The 26,302-nt window shown below is 38.7% G+C and overlaps 1 protein-coding gene and 1 long non-coding RNA gene across 5 annotated transcripts in view; both read right to left on the bottom strand.

Annotated features, from left to right (window-relative positions):
* The window catches only part of mob2b (MOB kinase activator 2b), a 49,762-nt gene that overhangs the window by 13,476 nt on the left and 9,984 nt on the right, over nt 1–26,302 (bottom strand). Inside the window, exon 1 of one of the 4 annotated variants that reach the window (XM_026913863.3) lies at nt 9,062–10,133. The exons of 2 other annotated variants lie outside the window; for them this stretch is intronic. In XM_026913863.3, coding sequence (XP_026769664.1) covers nt 9,062–9,237 — 176 coding nt within the window. In that variant the 5' untranslated portion in view covers nt 9,238–10,133. Of the gene's footprint in view, nt 1–3,310; nt 4,018–9,061; nt 10,134–26,302 lie in introns of those variants that run through there. One more of the 4 variants, XM_026913865.3, reaches the window with a different exon arrangement.
* Nucleotides 12,507–19,930, bottom strand: LOC128318522 (uncharacterized). The gene is made up of 2 exons (XR_008301899.1): nt 16,859–19,930; nt 12,507–16,297 (listed from the first exon to the last, which is right to left on the bottom strand). It is a non-coding gene; the product is annotated as an uncharacterized LOC128318522 (long non-coding RNA).

The raw sequence follows: 26,302 nt of genomic DNA, 5'->3' as shown, positions 1-26,302 counted from the left end.
CTTAAGGCTATGGAAGCAAAAGGATATGACTAATAATTAAATTATTTTAAAATATTTTTTTTTTGGCTCATCTCTTGCAAAACTACATTGTTGTATCATGTACTCTGGAAAATAATCATACTTCCCTTAAACTAGCAGAACTATGGGCCAGACATGCTAAGAAACATTCCTCAGGCCTTTGCTGACGTCAAGAGCCATGATAAAAAGCATTCCTTCCTTTATTGATGCATTATGTAACCTACAAAGAAAAAACCTACAATGTACAAGAAAGGAGGTGCACCAATAAGGAGAAGTATGCTAGCTCTCGTGAAGGCAGTATTGTTATTATTAGTGATCAACAATGTCTTCTAAGGTCTTTATAAGCAATACAGATTGCACACTAATCTAAATTTTTTCCTTTGCCAGAATGTTAACTATTTCAACAATCTCAAAAGACAAGCCTCCTACGCACTGACTAACCTTCATCTTTCAAAACATGGGCAAAATATGAAATACGAGCAAGACCCTTAATAAAAACCCAGCGGGTCTGAATAACACATTAGCCATATGTGTGTACTAAGTGACCGTTTAAGACATCTTTACATTAAATGATCATACATACACAAAAAGCCAGTTATATAATATATAATTTTGGCCTTGTGCTTTGGACTTGCCAAAACAAAAGTGGATGTGATTTAGCTGCCAATCAAAAGATGTCCAAACAAACCTGGTCCTCTAACCATATGCTGAAATGAGAAATCCATCAGATGTGTTTCAGCTGTAGTCATTACTCAGAGTGTCGTTTAGTGGCTCTGACTCCAGTGTGGCTGCCATGAGCGCTCTGGGGCCTTCAAACCGCCATTTAAAATCCCATTATAGAAGTACCAAATCAGGCCTTTCTCCGAAAAGCCACAATGTGTGGGAATGCTTCGCCTACAGCAATGCCAGTACTGTTATTTAGAGGGGGAAAAAGAGAAGCATTACCCAGAATACTTTTAACAAAATGTTTGGGATATTACTGAGACAGACTACATTATTTTCTGCGGTTATTATCTTTAATTGCCTTATTCTGTACCACAAAAATGCCTTTAGATTTAATTGAGGTTAATTACTTGGGCTTTCAGATAAGTTGGGATATCTGTCTTCTAATCAACTATGCAACCAAGCTGAAGAAAGAAAAAGGGCTGTGTTTGAAACATGCTGCAGTATATAGATCAGGCAAAGTGCTGTTGTGTACAATTTTCATTTTCACTTATCAGGGCTTTCATTTTTACCTAAACAAACAGTCAATCAAGTCAGTGGATCCGGTGTTAACTGCTTTTATCTCGTGTTTTACCTGGTTAAAGATCACAACGCCCGCTCCACATCATCTTTCAGTCATTACAGTTTCTCTACAATCAGTAAGCTGGTTAGAGTTTGTACTCAAATTGGGATGCGATAATTAATAATCCTTGGCATCAGCAATATATTTTAGAAATCCTGATTGTTAGCCAAGTTGTGTAGTGGTAGCATGATATTTCACTTCATTTTCACCATTTTAGAGGTTTAGTTAATACCTAAAATGAAATTAGCAAATACTTAAAATGAAAGTTTTAAGAATATATAGTCAATTTAAATCATTTAAGAACAGAGAGCTTTCATCTCAACATTGGCATTTTTAAATGACTGAATAGAGGTACTTTTAAATATCAATTTATTGTATCTCTACTTTTCATTTTCAGTTAAAAAGAAAATCAGTTCCAGTAAATGTGAATACAGCCAAATAATCCTGTGGCACATTACATCAGAAACCCTTAACCCTCTGATATTATCACGTTATAACTAGAGATGGACAGTATAATGATATAATATTGATATTGCGAGATATTGTTGGTATCGTAATATTGTTTTATAACATGTTTATAACATGTTTTTAAGTTATATAATTGTTGCACTGGCATTCCACAACATTAACCTTAACATTATAAATGGGTAAAAAGGATGATGTGTTGTTTATCATTAGATAATAAAATGTAATCACTGGCAAATTTGTGAGGTGTAAGAGAAATAAAACACTTTGGGACATGCTGTTATAGGAGAATAGTCCACTTCAGGGTGGCCCACTGCCCAAGCATGGATTATTTTCCTACAACCACACAATGTGTTTTATTCCTTACTCATTTTCTATTCTACTTGTAATTCTATGCTACTTTATTCTACTCTACATTATATTCTATTCTGTATTATATGTCCTACTGTGATAAAACTCTATTCAATTCTGTTCTTTAATATATTCTACTCTATTCCTTATTCTATTCTACACTTTATTCTCGTCTATTCTATATTCTACTCTACTCTATTTTACTCTATAATCTATTCTACTCTGTGTGTCGTCAGTAAATCTTCCTTCTTCGTGTAAATGGTTTATATGCAAATGAGCATGACATCAACTGGTGATTTCTAGTGACTTGGTGAGCATGGATTTGCTACTTTCCCCTGAAAAGATTTGCCAGCACTGAATAAGGTAAATCTACTGAGTAGCTGAAAAACTAACACACACACACACACACACATACATATATATATATATATATATATATATATATATATATATATATATATATATCTATATATATATCTTAGTTGTAGTAATATTGTAATTGTAGTCGTAATGTAATACTAATATTGTGTATTGTGTAACAGTGGTGTATTGTGTAACACTGAAAAGTATCAAAAATTTCATACGAACATGCATTAATTTTAAGACATTAAAAGTCCAGATCAAGTCAGCAGTAACAATATTATCCACGTCCTTCTTTTTGCTTTAGGCCACAAATGTGTGTGTTAATTACTGTAATTACTGTACCATCACATTTTTTCATGCACTGACAGGACTTCAGTTGGTTAACACAATCAGAAACACACAAGACGAAGCAGGTCTGTATCCTAAAACTCCAGTGAAATCCTCAGGGTAATTCCAAGACAGGACAGATGTGTTTAAACAAGAAGATCTGAACACAGATCAAGTGCATAGATAAGAGATCAACACACACCTTTGGCTTTAATTGCACCTTTATGTAAAAAGCAATTAACTCACTTTCTACTTTTTTGCATACAGTAAACCCACTGAAGATTACTGGACATTTATACACACTATAAACACAGGCTCAGTTACAGTAAGACACTTTCAAAGCCATTAGTGCAAATCAGACATCAGCTGTAAACTCTGTACAACTTCTAATGTCATTAGTGGGAAATTAGAAAGCAGCAAAGCCATGCACAGCTCACGGACAGCAGACTTAATGCAACGTGTAACACTTATTACAGGCAAAACACAAGTGTGATCATTCACCTGAGCACTTTACCGACCGCCTGCAGGACCATCTTACAGCTTAATCCGCTTTTAGACCGCTGAGTGAGCGCGCTGTCACCGGAAATGCTGTGATCTCCGACCATTGCACACAAACTCCAGCTGCTTTTGTTTCGTTTGTTTGTTTGTTTCTGTGCCTCTCTTTCTTTCGCAATGTGATCAGCAGATCCGGCTCCGATCCCGCATTCACATTGAAAGAGATCAGATTGGTCCTGCTACTTTTCATCTGCTTCTCTCCGTGCACGCGCTCGCTGGATCTGGTGGCTAACTTCAGACCAATCAGAAGAGAGGTAGGAGGCGGAGCCAAGGCGCAGCGCCCGGAAGACAAACGCAAAACATTCCAAAAAGCGCGCTGTTCCCTACACACGCGCACTGCATGCGCTAGGAGATGAGGCTTCCACGCACTAGTAGTGCGCTAGAATGTAGTGCACTAGATGTTTAATTTTGTTATTCAGCTCCGCTTTGGCGTCAGTTAACAGTTACAGGATAAAAGCTAAACACAGAGCTGAAGCGTGGCCTCAGGAGGCTGGCAGATTGCGTTGGTTCATTACACTTTACTACTTTATTACTGCAACACAACAAGCTTTAAAAGATTAACACATATCTCTTATCACTACAATATTACTACAGTGCATAAACACATGCTGCCCTGGATAAATAGGGTCATGTTCATAAAAGTTACACTGCCCCACACACACAAAACACACACAGACACACACACACACACACACAGACACACACACAGACACAAGCAAACACACAGACAGACACACACAGAAGCATGCAACCACACATAAATACACTCAAACATACACAAACACACGCAAACACGCATGCACAGACACAAACATGCGCACACACAGCACACACAAACACGCACACACAAACACGCACACACACAAAATCTCCCTTTTCCAATCGCAGAATTGTCTGGCCTATTCTCGGGTCTTTTTGTGTGCTTTTTGAGATGAAAGTTTGTTGAGACCTGGCAACCCTGTCTGTCACTGAAACAGTGGCTTTGTGTTGCACACGTACGTATAAAATGTTCGCCCGTGGCTTTATCATATCATTTAAAGTACGGAACTATATTAAAGTAGCATAATATAATGCTGCAATAATATATTATTAATAGCACTGCATAAAAAAAGTGATTTTTTTAATCCATCCCACAAACACCCCTCTACCCTATGACACACTTCCCTTCATGGCAGTTTATTTTGGTGACATATTAATACTAAAGTTCAAGCTCAGCTATCTACTACTTCCTGCAGGAAAATTCAATGCTTTTTCCCCTCCATTCAAGGGGTCAAAGATCCATCCAGCAGGAGCGCAATATTCCCACTAACCCCCCGAAGTGTACTCAGTGCTACTTTGTGTTTTGACTGCGCAGACCTGTTATCACAATGTGAATGTACAACTGACTGGAATTTCCCGGCAGGCACGTCCAGACTTGACACTGAACGCTTCTACCCTGGGGAAATGGATTCTCATCCTAACAGTCAAACACACACAACGAAGATCTACTGCCTCGCTTGCATATTGTATGTTTAAAGGAACTCTGTGTTCTTGTATAGGCAAAGCCTCTGTTACACAAGCTGAGTCATTACACAACGCTGACAAGAAAATAATTCTTTAAAAACCAGGTTTCGGTTCCTGCATTATAGCTTGGAGGCAGTAAGCATGGGTGTACAGTATACTTTCACAACATGAACACTGCATAGTATTGTATCATCATTTTTCCAATTTTTATTCCTCTACCAAAGAGATCAAAGCTGTCCAACATGATGGATCTTTGAAACTGTGCTCAAGCTTCTTTCTGAATAGTGCTGAGAATCGCTAGGTTCCCGACCCTCACACCCATATGAGGCCCATCTCCAAACCGTAGCTACAAAGTTAGAAGTACACAAATGTACACAACAGTTGAAACTCAGACTGAGCCCCAGACCTCACCTCACCCAACATCAATGCCTGACTCACTAGCGTTCTTCTCTAATGTTCTCACAGCCATGCTCCAAAATCTAGTAGAAATCCTTCCCAGAAGATTGGAGATTATTATAAGAGCAAAGAGGGGACTAAGTCTGGAATAGGATGTTCAAGCACATATGAGTGTTATGATGGTGTTATGATCCACAAACTTCTGGCCATATAGGGTATTAATGAAATGCACAAGGGGGTTATGTGAGGAATAAAACACTTGGGAGATGCTGTTACAGGAAAATAATCAAAAACAGGGTGGCCTGATGTGAAGTGGAGTTACTGATTTGATTATTTTCCTATAACAGCACACCCTGTAGTGGTTTACTCCACTTATCCCAAAGTAATTTGCCAACAATTGCAATGGACTTAAAGTTATTAAAGAACAGTATCATACATTTTTGTCCATTTACAGTTACGTTTATTGCTGTGGAACGTCCATGAAGTTAGCTCCTACTACAACAGTCATTCTCTTAACTGCCTCTTTTTATTCTCTCTCTTAAAGTTAATAACACAAAACATACAGGTTGTCTTGTTATGAAAAACTGCAAAGGCCTCCATCCAGAAGACTTGTCCATGGTGGAAATCTTCAAGTTACAGCTTTGACCAGTTAAAATCGAGAACTCAGCAGCGCTGTGGTATAATGAAGAATAAACCATGTAACCATAGTGTATTATGGCAAAAACACGACATATCCGTCACAGCTATATGGTTTAGTGATGACGTCTGAGTAAAGTTAGGAATAGTCGAAATGGCAAACGTATCAACTCAGGATACTTGAAGGCCTTTTCCACACATGGACAAGATGTTTCACAGTGTTTAGCTTTGCTGAGATTTTGTTAGCAGACGCCTAGACAAAACAGCGGCGCTAGATTATGAAAAAACAAGCGACTTTACCTTTTACAAGAATGTGAGGTATTCAAACAAGAAAAGCAGCTAAATTTAAAGTACTGGTAAAAAGAAAAAATATTTTAATGTCCAATCAATTACCTGATACAGTGAGTAACAATGAAGTTTAAAACAGTACCAACATGATAATGCCATTACATATTGTTTCTATAGTAACAGATAATTCACAAGGATTTGTATGGTGAATCCGCCACAGAATTGAAGACTAATAATTAACATTTAAAAAATGTACTGTTATTTAACAAAGCAAACTGTTATTTAACAAAGCAAACTGTTATTTAACAAAGCAAACTCATTGATATGGTAAAGCTTTCTGTAATCTGTAAGATGATGTTGATTTAACATTTGTGGAAGAAGTCTCCAGTGTTACTGCTTTGTAACAGTCAGTAGGTTTCCCTCCAATGGAAAGTGTTCAGGACAGATGGGTTTGCGCTTTCCGGTTTCTTGGGAACATGATGTTTGCGTGTTATTAACGTAAAATGTTACGAAAAATATAGAGGCACATGTGAGGGAACGACTCTTTACAGCTGCTATAACGCAAGCGATAACAGGAACTAACTTGTCTTGTGAACATTCCACAACATTAAAAGTAACTATAAATGGACAAAAAGTATGATGTGTTGTTCTTTAATAAATAAAAAAATAGCACTCAAAAATTACTGTAGTATAAGATGACTGTAGATGTGGCGTTATAGGAAAATGATCAGGGTGGTAATAGTAACCCACTACACATTGAAAAGCGATATCAATCCATATCCTAGCATTTATTTAAAGGACTAAAAGCAAATCATTAAGCTAGTGAACCCTTTGTAATGTGTGCTGAATGCACAACACTCACACCCTCATGTGTGTTCACTCCCCAGTGCTATTCTGGTCAGTCTTAAACCTGACTATAGGCTGCAATGGCCATGAGCTATAAATATCCCTGAGTAAGCAAGTTAAATATTCCCCTCTTTTAAAATAAGAACTCTAACTTAAGGAAGTGGTCAAGTTTTAAGAAAATATACCGTCCAGCTATTTTACTTGTCTCACTCGGAGGAGCATGACATCAGCATGGCTGTCTGGTAAAGCTCGTCATCCTAAAACCAGACGAATTAGAAATGAGCCTGAATCATCTGCACAGTTGTGCACAGCTGGCTCATAAAGCTGCCTTAATGGTGATGTCAGATCAGACCTCTGCACAAGTCTACATTAGAGATGACCTTCTAATTAACTCCTGGCTCCTTTTTTTTTTTTCCCACAACCATCTTTAAGTCTGAGGTAGAAGGAGGTACGGAATGGAAAAGAAAAAGAAAGGCATCCAATTCTGGTCAGAAAGGTTAAACATGTTTGCTGAGGGTGCGAGAACAGGGCCTGCTGAAGAGACGAGGCAGAACAGAAGCCTCTTTCACTGCAACTCCAGGTAAAAGAAAATAAGGAGCCAGCCTACGAAAGCAGTGACGAAGGATGGAGGGCGTTGTGTGTTTTCTTTGCAAGCAGAATTCTTTCTAGCACGTCTAGTACTTCATTCTTTCCAAAAATACTCACTGCTAAATATCCTGCCTCTAAAAAAACCCCAAAACTCCAAAACCACAGCAGCTGTCGGAATTAGATACAGGCTTACAGCAGGCTGAATTAGATACACGCTGACGGAGACATCTGCAAATGTTTAGAGCTCTGACAAAAAGAAGGGAAAAAAAACACACAATGAAACATAGACTAAGAATAAAACAATCAAGAGGGCATGTGCTAATAATAAGGTATACAATGTACATACCATGATGTACAATAGTGAGCATTTATTATCTTTTTATCTCCATTAGTCCACTAGTTCTAGTCCAGAGAAGGCTGCCTATGTAGGCAGCATTTGTGCTCCTGAACTAGAGTGTGCCATCCAGTCATCCATCCAGATCTGTCTAAAACTGAAATCACGCCAGACTTTCGAACCAAAAGCAGCAGATAGTCTCACCAGTAGATGGTAAGCTTTGTCGTAGTCTAGTGGTTACTACGTTCCAGTTTATGGTCTACAGAAAAAGGACTGGTTTCACCAATTAGTTAGTTGCTCCAATTACTCTAATTACAAATTACTTAAACAAAACTACTCGGAAATACTTAGTAAATAAACACGAGTTCTTTATGTGGGACATCGTTTTGTGGTCTATGACCAGGGCCAAACTATAATTCAGCTATTTATATATATATATATATATATATAATTTTTTTTATGTGGCCAGCACAAAATATCATAGTAGGTCTCAGTAATTGAGATTATTGGCAACTTACATTACAAAACATTTTTGAAAATTGTTCTCGTTAATTCAAATGAAGATTAAGTTTGCAGCTGTTTGATTGTCTTTCACTGCTGTTCGTTTCTAAAATGGTGGTGTTGCGCGAGAGCCACTGTATTGCAAAACACAATCTATTTGGATATGGTTGAAATGACTCAAGAGATATTGAGAAAGACTAACTGCTTCCCTGTGCCTTGATCATGGATGTACCATTTCCTGTTTGTGTCAGACCGTGTTTCTGATTGGCTGAAGTACTTCAGCCAATCAGCCTCATTGATTATTGTGACTACAGGTATTAGAGAAATAAAACACTTCAGGACGTGCTGTAATCTGCTACGTGTCATCGTTGATTATTTCCCTATAATCAACATAAAAACTACATATTAAACGTATTAATATTGGCACCTGCTTAGAACTTAGCCATAAAGGTGGTCACTCTGAAGAGTACAAAATAAAATTTTTCCTCTGCTGAACACTGTCTACATTGTGTGCCCAAGACATATGCTGAGATCTCAAGATACAGCTATTGAAGCTTCGGTTCACAGGCCACATACACACAAGCTGCAATTCACACACAGAGTACCTGTGAATCAGTGTTCTGAGAATACGCAGAGACTGCTCATGACCGCTCTCATCAGGCGCTGGATCTCTGTCCGCCTCTGCCATGTCGTTATTCCCGACGCATAACTCAAAGTTTGACAAACAGGTTCCTCTCCATACTTCTCCAACAGTCTGAGAGCAATCAACACACACGCTCATGCACAGTGCAAACTAACAAACGCTCTGAGAGTTCAGCTGGATCTGCGGTGCATGGATAAGTCACTCGTTTGCTGATAAGGAGGCCTAGAAGTTACTGATTAGTCATTGTCGCCTTGGAGTATCCAGGGAGTGACGAAACTGCCTACTGCTAAAATCTTCTGTTGATGGTGATATTAGCATGAAAGTTGAAGCTTTGGGAGCTGTTTGAGCAGAGTGTATTGATGAGGAGGTGAGAGAGCTGGACAGACTGAAGAACTAAAGCGCTGCTGCATTGCTCTCTTTTTTACCAAGGTGGAAACAGCCCAACATATCAACGAAAGAAGTTTTTTTAAACAAAATTGTTTGACAAAATAAATCTTGGGAGTCACTAAAGATCAATTAATTAATTATAAAGATGAATACATAAGTTGTTCAGGGTGGATTTTGACTTTAACAAGATGAGATGTAAATGAGATGCGTAATTATCTTGAAAAATTTCGAGTAGCATTTTACTCCTCGTGCCTGCCACTAGTCACCACCCAGTAAGCTCCAGATAAACTTTCACCGATAGCGTTATGTAACGAGGAACCTGACCTAGAGACCTGGCCAGGACACGGATAGTCCTGGGTTTGGATTCGTTACCGTTTAGCATTCTTCCTGATTGGTGGAAAAAAAACATTAAAAAAGTACTTGTGAGGTCTGTTTCAGCATTCAAGACTAGTCTGTACTCGTGGACACTTCTACCCTGACTCACATGGAAATGTATGTCTCCATGTTTCTTTTTTTTTTTTTTTTCTTTTTCCTTAAGGCAATTTAAACTAATTCAGCGCAGGTGCATCATGCTAATTAACGCAATTAGAGATGTTAGAGCTAAGGAAATGCTAAATTATTATAACACGTTCTGGTATTTCAAGCAAGGAAGTATTAATGCTAAATGAAAAACCTTCATAATCTCACCCATTATATTGCTATTTTTTTTTTTTTAATATAATATGCATGTACCTCATGCAGTCGTTTCTTCTGTATGTGTACTCCAATATTGAAAAAGAAAGGTAGCATAATGTTATATAATGCTATTTAGTGCTGAGTGAACAATTACGGGTTAAACGTTGACCCTTGGAGGTCAGTACTTTCACCAATTCCTGTCGCTTAATGAAAATAAATGAAAGATGCAGGAAGCTTTACTGTATTGTGTGCTCCTCAGAACTGCTTCCTCTTCTGAGACGTCTGCATGTTCACACACAGTTTTCCTGTGTTTATGCACAGCCTCGATAAGGCTCTGCATTGGCTGTGCGCTCGATGGGAAACCGCCAGAGCACCTTCCTCAAATACTATTGCAAAAAAGAGAGAGCCGTGGGCTTCCTGAGAAAAGAATGGCTTTGAGGAGGAGACGGAGTCCATGTGGTGCACCTGTGTCACTGCTCGCATATTTATTACCAGCAAAACACCAGATGTCTTGAACACTTTTATTTTTTAAAGATAAAGTTAAAACAACAACAACAAAAAACCCAATGAACCGGATGCACTAAATTTATACATAAATCATCTGAATCATTGCATAGGTATTTGCAAGTTCTGCACATGGATATGTTTAGGTATTTGTATGTTCTGCACATGGATATGTTTAGGTATTTGTATGTTCTGCACATGGACTAAATAACATAATAATTATTTTATTACACTTTTCACTACTGTATATGCATAATGACCATTAAGGAGTTGAACTTTAGGTGCTGCATAGGTTTTACATTTTTTTTTTTTTTTTTTTTGTGTAATCTGCTCATCAATTAAAAATAAAAAAAAAAGCCACTTCTGATTCTGAACTCTAACATTCATCGAATACTTCTTTCTAGGTTTTTTTTTTTTTTTCCAGGTTTGTGGTTTACAGGCCTTAAAGCCCAAGCTTTTAAATATATATTTGTCTGTATATACAGTGGGGTCCAAAAGTCTGAGAGCACCAGTGGAAAATGTTTCTGTTTGGCATTCTTTTTCAATGAGTGAAAAGGAAAATCCTAGATGTATTTACATGAATTTCAGAATTTCTTAGTATTTTTTATGTCCCTTTTTTTTTTTTTTTTTTTTGCTTTAATGAGTGTGCACTTTAGCTGACACAGACACCACAAGTCTGTGTAAAACCTGATGATCCATGATAGATCATATCCATCGGCGTGTCTGAACATGTACTTCAATGGAAGGGATAAGACTCACGGAAAATCTGACATTTTCTACAGAGGGGTTAACTTTGTCAATATCACAAATTTGCTTACATTGAAATAGTATAGAAATTGTGCAATATTTTTAAAATTGAATAGTCAAGATGTTGCACAGTTCCTTTTTTTGTTTAAGAATTTTCAAAATTCTAAAACTTTGTTTATTTCCAGTTTTAAATTAAAAAAATAAAATAAAATAAAAATCCCAGATTTTCAGTGCTTAATGTGGTCCCAGACTTTTGGACCACACTGTATGTATATATGCTGTCTTTTTTTTTTTTTAATAATACAATATAAATAATTGTGAGTTCAATATTGAGTAAATTAATTATGATTATAATTTTAGATTTTAGTGCAGCCTAAAATGTGAGCATTTATCATTCCTAAGATTTTGGTAAAATATCATTTAACAAAAAATGGTAAAATCAGGTCAATCCACACAGCCAGCACATGGCAGCGTGCCAATCCTCCTAAAACAAATGAATTAGTAAAAATGCTTAGTCTACTGAAACTGGAGCTCATTTGTTGTCCAAGTGAAGACCTGAATAATTTCAAACCAGAGACAAACCAGACACAGAGACAAACTACCTAGGACGTTTTGTCTTTGTTTTCCGTTTGGCATTCCACTGAGGAGACTAATCAGCTGAGATCTTATCTTACGGTTATGTAACACTGCCGTATCTCCCAAAGACCCTTAGCTCCGAGTCGTGTTGTCACGATACCAACATTTTGATCATACTGATAGCACATTAAAGGAATACTGCAGAGATTTTTCAACCTAATCTTAATCTACTGGCATTTGTAGTGTATTGCTGCTAACAATAACTTCAACACATTTCCCTGTACATTTCTCTGGGCCTTCAGAAATAATGAAATTAAGCATTTATAAATATTATCTGTGACAACCCTTTGATTTTTTTTTTCTAAATGAGTAGTCTCAGGTACAATTTGTGCAGTTTTATAAGGACATGAGCTGGCAAGTGTTACTGAGCATGTTGGACAATCTGTTACAGCTCTTCTGGACACTTTGACTGTCACACTTCTTTCTTTTTTTTTGCATGCAAAACCCAGCAGCCTTCATTATGTTTTTTTTTTTTTTTTTTTTTTTTTTGGGGTCTGAAAAGTGGCCTGTTACATAATATGCAGCTTTCTTTACTGACATTCAAACATTTTTCTGTAACATTTAATTTTTAGTTGGAACAAATAATGTTTTTGTACTGATTCAGTAATGCCATAGTCACAAAAAAAAAAAAAAAAATCTATAACAAGATTTGCACTAAAAAAAGTGCCTAAGACTTTTGCATTGAACTGTATTTATCTATTTATTTATTTATTTATTAAAGTTATACCTTAAAGTTTTAGTATGGATTAAAAACAAATTGTTGGCAATATCATTTTAAGAAAAAACAATACCATGGTAAGAAAAAAAACTATGGAAATGAAAAAAAATAATAGGTGCTATAATATCTCTCTAATTATGCAATACTTGCTTTCAAGAAAAATTTGCGCAAATTCAAACAAACGAGGGTGGAAGTCGACGTATGAAAACCCTTGAACCAAAACATTAACCTAGTTAACTCTTGAAAGGTTTGAATAGTATCCCGAACAATTTTAATACAACACGGACCTATGGAAAGTTATCTAGTCCTCCATGAAGTCACAGGCTAAGAAGTAAAAAGAAAAACCTCACCTATTCAGAGAGCAGGAGCCAGTCCTTCTAAACCGCATTCCTGCAGAGAGGATTTGAATTAAATAATCCAGAATTAGCAGGTAATCTAGCTGCCCAAGAAAAGTAGAAAGAATATGGGCATGAAAGAGACGTCTTTTTCATTTCAAGTGGCAGTCTGGCGAGCCGGAGAGATCTCGAAAGCAAGAAAATGACTATTTCTATAGTAATACAACAATGGAATGGACAGTGGAGACACACGTACAGACAAGGACACACACGCAGTACAATCCAATTAAGATAATTAATCTGAGTGTCTATCCAGAACACTTGACTATTTCTGAATGCATGTCCAGGTTTTTATGTTTTTCCCCTAAAGTGCATAACTTGTTATGCACTATATGTTTAGTCTATATGTGTTATTCTTTAGGCCTGAAAAAAAATCACATGCACATACACAGCACAGACTAAGAATAGCAGCGGCCATGTTTTAACCCCTGAGCGTTCTCTCTGCATGCCTACACCACAAAAACAAGTGCTTTGCTTTCTCACACACTCACACACACACACACAAAGGCAAATTTGATTTATTTTAGAACATATTTGCTACAGTCAGAGTTTAAATCAAATTCCGTCTGCATGCACATACTGTGACTTTGTTCCCTCACACTGAAGACTTTGTTTGCCTGAACACAGAGGCTGAGGTTTGGTTTAGAGGTGTGGCTTTTATACACAACTCCACCCAAAAGCAGCCAGCGCTATAAAGCCAAAAACAGCAAAATTTAGCCTCGGCAGTGACTAAGCACACACTGGAGTGAGCGAGAGAGAGGGAGAGAGGGAGAGCTACTCTTCCAGAGCTACTGTGCCGAGGTTAGAAAGATCCAGGCTGCTATATCAGAAACACACACATCATCACCTGTAAAGTGTAAATACACCCAAACACTTGTGTAAGACTGCAATGTAAAGAGCACAGCTGTATATTTTAATAAGTATGTGCAGCCATGTCGGTTGCAATCATCCGCTTTAAAGCTCGTCTCTTACACTACACATTTACCATGACACCCAATCCAAATATAGAGCCGAGCTAATGACTTCCACACCCTGCAAAACAACAGGGAGGATTCAGATTAACCACGTACACTCCTCTGTCATCCATACAGCACACAGCTTCTGCTAGCAGTTCTTCAGAAAGGGTAAGACTTTTGCCGTTACGATAATAGACATTTCAAAACAGTCAAAGGTTTAAATCAGTGTCCATAACGTATCCTACCACCATTACCGAAAAAAAAAAAAAAATCTTTTGAAATAAAAATACCTTTATCCAGATATTAGGAAGTAAAGACAATGGACCTCAATTGTGAGGCTGGATAGAAAGGAATTTTTTCGGGAATTATTTGTAGGAGCATTTACACAAGAAATGTGGCATTCACGAAAATCCAGTTCGTTCAGAAAACCATTTGTTTCCTATAAGAGTTCCTGAGATTGTGTAAATTTACACTGACTACTGCAAATTTTGACTGATCAAAATTTTCAAATCGTAACTCATAAATTATTGTAGTTTTATGCACAGATTATGCTGTAATGTTTAATTTCAATTGCAAACAACTTCAATATAAAATTTTGTGAAACTCTAATGGTCGGGTGTCAAGGGAATTAAATTGATAACCCTACCTCTGATTCACGTCAGACCATACACACCATGCCATCGTTGATTATTTTTCTATAACAGCATGCTACAAGTGTTTTGTTCCTTAATCTCTGGTCTCATTTGGACAGGAGCATCTCACATGGTCCTATTTATTACTCTTTCTGTTATATGGATGTATTCATCTAAAATATTTTATACCTACACTGTAAAATTTGATGATTATTGCTATAAACTGTCGAAACAGTATAATCTGCGATTCATGTTTGCAATCCAAATGACTCCTGCTCTCCCATTTATAGTTACTCTTAACACAGTGATAAATTATGACCTGCAATTGGCAACAGTTCCCGACAGCAAAGTAGGTGTACTGCTGTTCCTTAAAAGACGTTTGTAAAGACTGTAAACCTCCTGAGCTCCTCTGCCCATTGCTTCCTCGCAGTCTCACCCACTTCCTGTCTCCTGCGCTAGCCAAGATGGCAGACACGCTCACTTTCAAGTCATTAGACAGGAACTCGAGAGTGCAGCTGGGACTGGCGTACACCACAGCTATGATTAAAACTATGAGCTAGAGAGATGAATTGAGGAAAAAATAATAATTAAAATAAACAGAAAAATTGTCTCTTTTTTGAATGTGCAAAATGTAGAGCTTCAGCAGGTAAACTGAATTAAGCAAATAAAGCAAATGAGAGGATATTTCTATCCATATGCGAGGATGAAATCTGAGGACGTGTGCCTTGACTTTAATTCAAAGCTCTGGCTCCCTCTAATGGACATCATTTAACAGCACTTCATGTTTAACAGGCTGAATTATGCTGCTATGGTGACTTGTCGATAATAAAATTGGCTGGACGACACCTGATGGTGACTCATTTTTCGACCTTGTCCCACTTGAAAAGAAGCCAGGATCATAGTACAGGATCAGCAATTCCATAGCCGAGCGTTAAGGACAGGGTTCACCGCTCCACAGCGGCTGTCTGGCAGTCGCAGGGTTTGAAGTGTCAAATTGTTATTGTAAAACTGTCATTGCGTAGTGACGGCTTATCAATCGAGGTCATGTACTAGTAAACAAAACCAGGATTTTTTACTCACTATGTACTTTTTTAGTTTTTAATCACTTTGTAATTATCATTACCACTACATTTTTTTTGTAAAGTGTCAGATTCAAGACTTTTCTATCTTTTCTTCTTGTACGGTGGCTGAAATTTTGAAGTTGAACATACACTGATAGATTTTATTTCATGTTAATGAACTCAAAACCTTTACAGACAGATAGCAAGGCCATCTCATCAGTGCATCTTTCATGCAGGAAAACAGAGTTGAGAAAGAACGCCAGCCAAAAGATTACTCGGGAGAGACAGGGGGATGTGGGCGGGGCTTCCAGAGAGTTGGTTGTGCTTTGTCTGCCTAGAGGTCATAACTTGTAATTCTTGATCTCTGACCAGGAAAAGCCAAAGAAAATGCTCCCTCAACTCGAAATTCCTTCTCATGAACTCGGAGTAGTCTTCTCCAAGACTCCGAGTTCCTCTGAGGTCAGGGAATGACGTCCAGTCAACATGGCTGCACACAGCATCAGAAGTAAACAAACTAGCACTTCTTACCTTTAAATGAGTTATACTGCATATACAAGCATTTGCTTTAGATCAATCACCATACAGACATATTCGCTCGTTAAATCTATAACACTGAATATACAGTTCCCTGGTTTGAGAAGGTAAATATATTGGACGTTACTCATCACAGATAGCTGACTAGCTTGTTCCTAACGAAAGATAAAACACTCAGGCGTCTTTGTTTTTTTTTTTTGTGTGTTTTTTTTTTTTATTTCCATTTTGTACCTCATTTGCACGGAGGTAGAAAATGACAACATTTCGAGCTTTGACTTCCAACTTCCAAGATAAGTCAAATGCTGCATTAATACCGGAGACAAAACTGTCAATCATTCCAGATTTATATATCGATTGGCTTTTATTGGAGCAAAAACAAAAAGCTCTTTTGGCACATGTCTGAGTGAAGAGATCCTTTGCAAAATGCATGAAGGTCAGCTGAATATAGTGAATTTTTTTTAAATGGACCAAATGAATATTTTTGAGATGATAAAACAAGCCGAATAAAACTCACCTCATCAGTAAGAGTCTGTGGGTGTCATCGTTTCACAGCTTATGTGCACCGACCTGAAATGCAGATGCTTCCCTGCTGATAATTACATATGAGGCCTTATTTAGCAAAAAATAGCACTGCAGCTTTTAGTTGGTCACAAATGTTGTAATGTGGGATATTTTGATGCTGTCTCCACCCTTTCTCTTGTCATCTCTCAGGTTTGTTTCTCTCATGCCTGTGTTGCCACTGTGCACCATTTTAAAACACTGTAAGATAAGAACATACCTAATAATCTGCTTGCTTCTCTCTCTCTCCCTCTCTGTCCCTCTCTGTCCCTCTCTGTCCCTCTCTGTCCCTCTCTCTGTCTCAAGCTGTACATGTTCCCCTGCTGCCTGATGTGATCCTGGCATGATCCTGACACATGTCTCCTGCTGTGGCTCCTCTCCATACCTGCCTGATTCATCGTCATACTTCTTCTTTTCTGCACTTGTAACTCACCTTCTGCTGCTGTGAATGATCCTACATGGATACCCTAAAGATCACACTTTCCTAAAAACAGTTCAGACTTACCCTTGCTTCACCTGTAGCTTTGTACCTAAGAACTGCTGCTGTATTCATAAAGACTGTCCTGTGTTTATCGCAGGATACTTATTCACAATCTGCTCATACTGAATATCCTGTAATCATTTAGCACTGTTTGACTTTACTCTTCTACACTGTAATATTTTATAATCCCACTATCACTCGGAAGAGGATAGGTTACCTTTGTTTTATGCAAAATCTTCTGCAGTAGCTCAGTCAAGATCATTATTTCCGTCTCATGCTCAACATTAGATGATAAAAATAAAAGCAAACAAGGTATCGTCATGGCAACACCTTTTAACCACTTAAACCAGAAGTTACCAACCCTGAAACTTGGGTGTCAGTTGCAGATAGAATCACACAATCAAACGGCAGTTTTTTTTTTTATTCTTCTGTTAGTCAGAAAACGCCGATTCAGTGTTTCCCCTGCCACAGCCGATCAAACACGTCTGCGAGTTTCGCACTTCTAAATAATAACTTCTTACTGGTTGAGGCGCGAACACAAGATGCTGAAATGCATCTAAAGCTCCCACTTCTACATTACTAACAAACTGAATCTAAACACGAAACCACAATGTGAGCTATGTGACAGACGGAAGAACAGTTTTCTTTTATCTAAACAAAATGTATTGCAGTTTGATATAATGATGAATCTTTCTTATCATGATGACTGTTGTTGGAGAAATACCCTTAATACCAGGTACATGCTTTTGAGGGAAAAAAAAAAAAAAGAAAAAAAAAAAAGGTGAGTGAGTGCAAAGTCAGAATGAGATAAGGACTCCTCAATTAGTCCATCCGTCATCTATCCATCTATCCGTGTCCACAATAGCTGCACTGCAGGATTACACTCGCATTAAGCAGAGTGCATTCCACAACTGGCTCAGACTTCTGAAACACACACACACACACATATCACGGGGCAAAAGGCCAAAGGAGCTTCAGTATGCACACACCGGCTTATGTGCTGCACAGCTGAAAGGCATCAAATGAACACAGTTCACAAAAAAAAAAATAAATAAAAAATCAACACACACATCACGTGTGACCTGCATGATTTATCATGATGCTCTACTTCTGCACTTGTGACTCACCTTCTGCTACTGAAGATCCCCTGGCTTCAGTGGATAATCTCATCCCAGAACTCTTATTCGCAATCTGCTCATACTTAACATCCTTTCACACGTTTAGTACATAGTGCTTGTCTTTACTCTTCTACACCTGAATACTGCAATGATTTATAATCGCACTATCCAGTGTCACTCAGACGAGGACAGAAGAGGATGGGTTCCCTGTTGAGTCTCTCAACGTTTCTTCTTCATGTCGTCTCAGGGAGTTTTTCCTCATGCCACTCTGACCTCTGGCTTGCTCATTGTTCATTTACATTCAGATTTCTGTAAAGCTGCTATGTCTATTGTTAAAGTGCTATAGAAATAAAACTGCATCCTGCCAAACACTCGCAATCCTATCTTCCTGCTGAAGTCAGTGGATGGAGACTGCTGAGGGCCGGCGGGATTCGCAGACCTACTTCTCTGAAAGCACTCGTCGGTTCAGACATTACACAACAGCACACCTTCATCAAAAGTACAAGTCGGTTCAGACATTACACAACAGCACAAGTGATTTGTGACAGTGCAGAGATGCTATCAGGTCCTTACAGAGAACACACAGGAGAGGAGCGCGGTTTAGGAAAGAAAAGTTCTGGAAATATATTACCTGCATTTTTATAGCTACGACTTTGTTAGAACATCCTGTGCAAGGTTCAGAAAAGGGAAGTCAAAATAATCACAACGTTTCAAAGGCTACGCTCACATTACATGCTTCTTGGTTCCTTCCGGTTTTGCTTGAATCGATTCCCCAAATTTCAAGTAGATCACCAATTTCCACATCCTTCCACTGAGTATAGTCACTGTCATTGCTGTCCTCTGTTGTTGTTCTGCTGCGCTGCTGACGCCGGATGGTGAAGACGACAGTAAAATGTCCATGCGTGTTGCGGAAAAGTCATTTAAATTCCAATGAATTTCTAGGACCATGTGTCAAAGTGGCTCAGGTCTGATTTAAAAAGACTGGATGTGTGATTTGCGTCACTTTAGCCTTATTGGCTGCTGAAAAACTAATCAAGAATGTGTATTAGCTTAACAAACAGACTCAAAAACACCACGATGCCATATGAAATCGGGCTTTTAAATATACAGCAACTTTTAGACTTCTAGCTAGTATATATTTTAAGTAGCTTTTATATAGATTTTTGTAAGAATGTTATAAAATAATATTAAACATAATTATAGATTTGATGTACCGAACATCCAGTTACCCTTTTAAAAGTACACTCTGTGTAATTCACTCACTGGATTGGCAAAATGTTCCTTACTAAACTCAAACAAGTGTGTAATGTGACTATTATAGACTATTATAAACTATTATAATGTGGTATTATAGCAAATAGAGTTGATATTGTTTGAAATTTTCATATGATAACTTTCATATTCTAAATTTTCATATGATAAAAATCCTAGTATTATGGTATTAAGTGACCATTTAAAAACACACTGACCATGCAAATAAAACAGAAAGAAAAATAAATAAAAGGATACAAAATAGAAACACTTTAGATGGACGTCGGTATTAATTAAAGAAATAAATAAATCAGAATATCTATTAAATAAATAAATATCTAATAAATAAATAAATATTTTTTTTTTAAATAATGAAAAACTACACTAGACAGGTGAATCCTTCCTTCTGAGATGATATAATGTGCACTTTATGCATCGAGTCAGCCAGCTGAATATCTAGTCAAACCAAAGTTCCAACACAATAAGGTTTAGAGCTGTTTCATGGTGATACGATGTGGTGCATTATGACATGATATGATGTAATTCAGTATTGTGATAACATTCTGTAAAGGTGCAAACATACCTCACATTCACCATGCGTACATGCGTGCACGCAGCTGGTATGCGAGTGGCATTGTTCACACACTTGCGTATCGTATGTACATCTGGTGGATAAAAAGTGATGTCCACTAAACGGCATGTCAGAGCAATAACATCCCTGTCCTTCTCAAACTTCTCAAACGTTTAGTTATTTTGTGTTAAACTTACTGATAAGCTCGGTTTCTCTTTCAAACTTTTCGAAAACTCTGGTCATACTTTCAAAATTATTTACTAATCTTGAAAATCCGGAAGCCTGGTACTCAGAACAGACCTTTCAGTAGGTTTAAAAGGTTTTTACAATTTAAAGACTAACTGTAACAGGAAAAGCATTACTGTTAGTATTCAATAATGGACTAGAATTTTACACAAGTATGCGATTTGAGACAGAACATTAGTTTGTCTATTCAGTAGCAGACGTTGCTATACTACCTCCACTATTTACGTTCGTATTGCACTTTGAGGACGTGTCACGCTAATTTCTGAAGACGTGTGCCAAACGACCGGAAGAAATGTGCGGCGGCCATCTTGTGTATGTGTACGCATAGTTAACAGCAAGTATAAATCAGCCTTAAGTGTCAGCTTTGAGGAGAGAGAGGCCACACCTCCTTCATTATGACTGACAGGCACAGAGGTCACACCCACTTCAGGGCAACTGACAGGTACAAGGGAACATTTAGGTAGAGATAAAAGGAGAGTGATAAATGCACGAAAGTTAAGTCATATTCATAAATAATGAGTAATTAGAAACATGATGTGCGTGTGTGTGTGCATGTGTGTGTGCGAGAGAGAGAGAGAGTGGTATTGGATGTTACCAGAAACACTGGCATTGATTCAATTGCAAATACCTCCCAGGTTACATAAAAGAAACGGTTAGCATGTCCTTTCCAGGAACAGATAAACGAGTTTTACTCGTGTTCCACGTTCCTAACCAACAGACATGTCACTCAAAAACACCACATACGAGGAACGTTTCTTCTGTGCTGATCCTCCTACAGGTCACATACTGCTAACTGCGTTTATAGCTTTCCATGTCAAAATCTCCAGCCCCTCACTGCAAGCTAGCTTATATTTTAATAAACAATAAGAATATTAATAATAAAATATTTTCAATTCATCAGAATGGCAGCTATGCGATACCACATGACCTTTGCATGATATCTATGATTTCTATTTATCTACGACACCTAAGCAGACCAGCTGAACAGCGCTTCTCTCGCTGAATGCTGAGTAAATCTCTCCCTCTCGTCTCTTTCCAAATTCTCCATCATTCCTCCTCTAATCTCCGCCTCTCGCCCCAGCTGAGGCTGCTGTGCTCTATAAAAAGCTGCGATGGGGACACATGTTCCAGACGAAAAGCGCCGAGGGCTCAAAGAAGACACACATGGAGCGCTCACAGTGTGGTAGATGGTAGGGGAAGAGGAGAGAGAATAAACAAAGAAACTGAAAAGTGAAATACATGAGATACATATGGTAAGAAAAAAAGAGAATCCGAGAAAAAGAAAGACAGCGAGACACGGGAAAAAGAACAGTGAAAGACACCGACAAAGAAATATAAAGAGAAACAGACATGGTGAGAGAATGATAAGTGTGAGGCAGAGAGAGACAGTGGCTGACTCATAGATTCAGAAGTGCCCATGTACAGCATGCACACACACACAGGCCACTTTATTAGAAATACCTGTACATCTGCTTATCCAATCAGCCAATCATGTCACAGCAGTTGGAGGGTTGAAAATTCAAAAAGATCAGGTGACGTTTGTCCAATCTTTACTTGCCCAGTTTCAGTGAGTCTGTGCCTACTGTAGCCTCAGATTCCTGTTCTTGGCTGACAGGAAGCACATCTACCCCAAGGTTTGACATTCGGTACCTTTTGAGATGCTTTTCTACACACCACATTTGTAAAGAGTGGTTATTTGATTTACCGTAACCTTCCTGTCAGCTTGAACCAGTCTAGCCATTCTCCTCTGACCTCTCATCAACAAGGCATTTCCACCCACAGAACTAGATGCTTTTCATCTTCCGCACCATTCTGTGCAAACTCTAGAGACTGTTGTGTGTGAAAATGTCACATTTACAGTTTCTGAAATACTCAAACCAGCACGTCTGGCACAAACGACATGTCATGGTCAGAGTCACTGAGAAACTGAAAAAAGTTAATCTAGATCACTCTTACTGTTACTCTTACTTGTCTTACTGTTAAAACCAACACTATCAGAACATTAATGCCCACTTTTTCCATCACAAGGATCACATGGCATGCAGAGCAACTGGCTTTCTTATACACACGCACACACACACATACGTGTATATATATATATATATATATATATATATATATATATATATATATATATATATATATATATATATATATATATATATATATATATATTACACGTATACACACACATATACACACACATATACACACATATATATTATATATATATATATATACATATATGTACATAAATAATGTGTGTGCGCGTGTAAAATCGGTCAGGCAACTAACATCTTGTAACGAATTGCAACATTTTGTTCTGATAATAAGAAAGCCAAGTGAAAAACAGTGTTCACACCCTGTAGAGGATGTTTGTGTGTTACCACATCCTCAGTCAGACATAGAGGCAGGTGTACTGATGGTGAAAGTACGTTGTGGCTGTGTTTTTCCACTGTGTTCTAAAAAGACATGGTGCTTGACTTGTGGCAGGAAGCAGAAGGATGTGAATAGTTTCAACTACTTTTTTTTTTTTTTTTTCACCTCGCCACTCTGTGTATGAATAGCAGCCCTCACTTTAACTTCCCTCACACATCTGGAAAGAAAAAAAAAAAAAGAATACCAAGACGAGTAGAGCACTTCAGCACTTCAGTTCTCTCTTTGGGTTTCATTTTTGCATTAAGAGATTTTCACTGAATGCAGTTATTCTGAATGCATGCACTATGTGAAAACAAGAGTTGCATGATGGTGACTGCTTTGCCCAAAAACATTTCTAATTCATGTCTAATATCTAACTATTCTAGTGGGCTACGATCAAAACTACATACTTTTCAATAGGGATGAATCAGGTTCCTTGCTTATTTACTCGTACTTATGCTCTTAAATTTTATCCGATACCAGCATTCAATGACACATAATACTATGTGGCAAGAGCCAGAAAACACACACAAAAAAAAAAAAAATCCCAGACCCCACTTTGATAACCACAAAAGTACTAATTATTACTATTATCTTATACTACTATATTCAGCCACGACTCAACCAATGACTGTATATATGAATGGACAACATGGCGCCATTCACTCCCATTGTGCAGTTTTTTGGGGTCAAAATGGGAGTCGCCATCTTTCAAATGTTTACAGAAGAAAAAAGTGTGGTTTTGATACAGAACAGTCAAGAGCTTCAGGTCCATGCTGGAAAGTGCATGCACACTCATGAGACTTGACTATCATGTTCAAAACTGTCAATCACCTCATCAACCACAAGTCCCAACTCACATACCGTACTCTGCCAAGTCGCAACCCACACACGCTACTACTGTACTCAGCCAAGTCACAACCCACAAACCCTACTACCGTACTCAGCCAAGTCCCAACCCACACACCCTACTACCGTACTCAGCCAAGTCACAACCCACAAACCCTACTACCGTACTCAGCCAAGTCCCAACCCACACACCCTACTACCGTACTCAGCCAAGTCCCAACCCACACACCCTACTACCGTACTCAGCCAAGTCCCAACCCACACACCCTACTACCATACTCAGCCAAGTCCCAACCCACACACCCTACTACCGTACTCAGCCAAGTCCCAACCCATATATTCTCCTACCGTACTCAGCCAAGCCCCAACCCACACACCCTACTACCATACTCAGCCAAGTCCCAACCCATATATTCTCCTACCGTACTCAGCCAAGTCCCAACCCACACACCCTACTACCGTACTCAGCCAAGTCCCAACCCACACACCCTACTACCATACTCAGCCAAGTCCCAACCCACACACCCTACTACCGTACTCAGCCATGTCCCAACCCACATACCCTACTACCATACTCAGCCAAGTCCCAACCCACACACCCTACTACCGTACTCAGCCATGTCCCAACCCACATACCCTACTACCCTACTCAGCCAAGTCCCAACCCATATACTCTCTTACCGTCTCAGCCAAGTCACAACCCACATATTCTACTATTATACTCAGCCAAGTCACAACCCATATATTCTCCTACCGTACTCAGCCAAGCCCCAACCCACATATTCTATTACTATACTCGGCCAAGTCCCAACCCATATTCTCTCCTACCATCTCAGCCAAGTCTCAACCCATATACTCTCCTACCATATCAGCCAAGTCCCATCCCATATACTCTCCTACCATCTCAGCCAAGTCCCATCCCATAAACTCTCCTACCATATCAGCCAAGTCCCATCCCATATACTCTCCTACCGTCTCAGCCAAGTCCCAACCCACATATTCTACTACTATACTCAGCCAAGTCACAATCCACATACCCTACTACCGCACTCAGCCAAGTCCCAACTTACATACCCTACTACCATACTCAGCCAAGTTGCAACCCACATACCCTACTACCATACTCAGCCAAGTCCCAACCCACATACTCTCCTACCATACTCTCCTACCATACTCAGCCAAGTGCAACCCAAATGCCCTGCTACTGTACTCAGCAATACCCCAACCCACATACCCTCCTATTATACTCAGCCTTGGGCTACAGCTCAAACTACATACTATACTATTGTTCTAGGGATATGTCTCAAACCACCTATCATACTACTGTACTAGTGCAACATCTCAAACCACATGCCCGACTGCTGTACTAAGATTTTGTTCCAAAGCATCTACAATACCACCACACTACTCTGCAACGGCTACGTCTCAAACCAAAATAAATAAATAAATAAAAATATTAGTATGCCAAAATGATATGCTATTAGTGTGCAACCCTATACTTTTAAAGAACAGTATGAACATCCACATGCTGTATGCAAAACAAAAGTATTAACACCCTCACTCAAAAAGCTGTAAGCTAGTTAATTAAATGTATGATTATAATTGTGCTAATTAAAGAAAGATCACCTTTAGCTGACACCATGCTGAGTTTGACTCAATCATGCAACATGCATGCTACAAGATCAACCATTAACGAGAATTAACAGCATTGAGAACTAGAAGGCAGGACTTGTCTATTCATTAACATTTATTTTTGTTCAAAACGGGAAGCAAGTACAGAAAGTCAGCTTAAGCAATCAGATTTTTTTTTCAGCATTTTTTTTTTCTTTATTCAGCAGATTGCACCGCAGGAATGTCCGAGTTCTCGTCATGTTTTTTTAAACAGAACTCGTTCAGCCAGATCATCGCTCAGCATTAACGCACTCACTGGTGTCAGACACCACTGATATGCTCAGATCAGGTGTCCCCACAGCTCTCGGGCTGGATTGAGTGATTAGAGCTGGTGTTTCTCAGTAATGCAGGTCTATGAGCAGTAACTAAAACCCACCTTTAAACCTTAACCACTGCATGATAGATGAGGGGCAGCTGAGCTGATGCTCTGTAGGCATGCGCCAAAATGACAATATGACACATCATGACAATTTATGAAGTGAAGTGAAGTGAAGTGACTTGTGGCCAAGTATGGTGACCCATACTCGGAATTTGTGCTCTGCATTTAACCCATCCAAGTGCACACACACAGTAGTGAACACACACACACCGTGAACACACACCCGGAGCAGTGGGCAGCCTTTTTTGCTGCGGCGCCCGGGGAGCAGTTTGGGGGTTCGGTGCCTTGCTCAAGGGTCTCACCTCAGTCGTGGTATTGAGGGTGGGAGAGAGTGCTGGTCATTCACTTCCCCGACCTACAATCCCTGCTGGACCTGAGACTCAAACCCACAACCTTCAGGTTCACCTTCGGGTTGC

Source organism: Pangasianodon hypophthalmus, chromosome 6 (genome assembly GCF_027358585.1).
Source record: "Pangasianodon hypophthalmus isolate fPanHyp1 chromosome 6, fPanHyp1.pri, whole genome shotgun sequence".
In the NCBI taxonomy this organism is placed as follows: Eukaryota; Metazoa; Chordata; class Actinopteri; order Siluriformes; family Pangasiidae; genus Pangasianodon; species Pangasianodon hypophthalmus.
The sequence above is the reverse complement of the archived record's forward strand: the minus strand, read 5'-3'. Positions and strand labels throughout refer to the sequence as shown.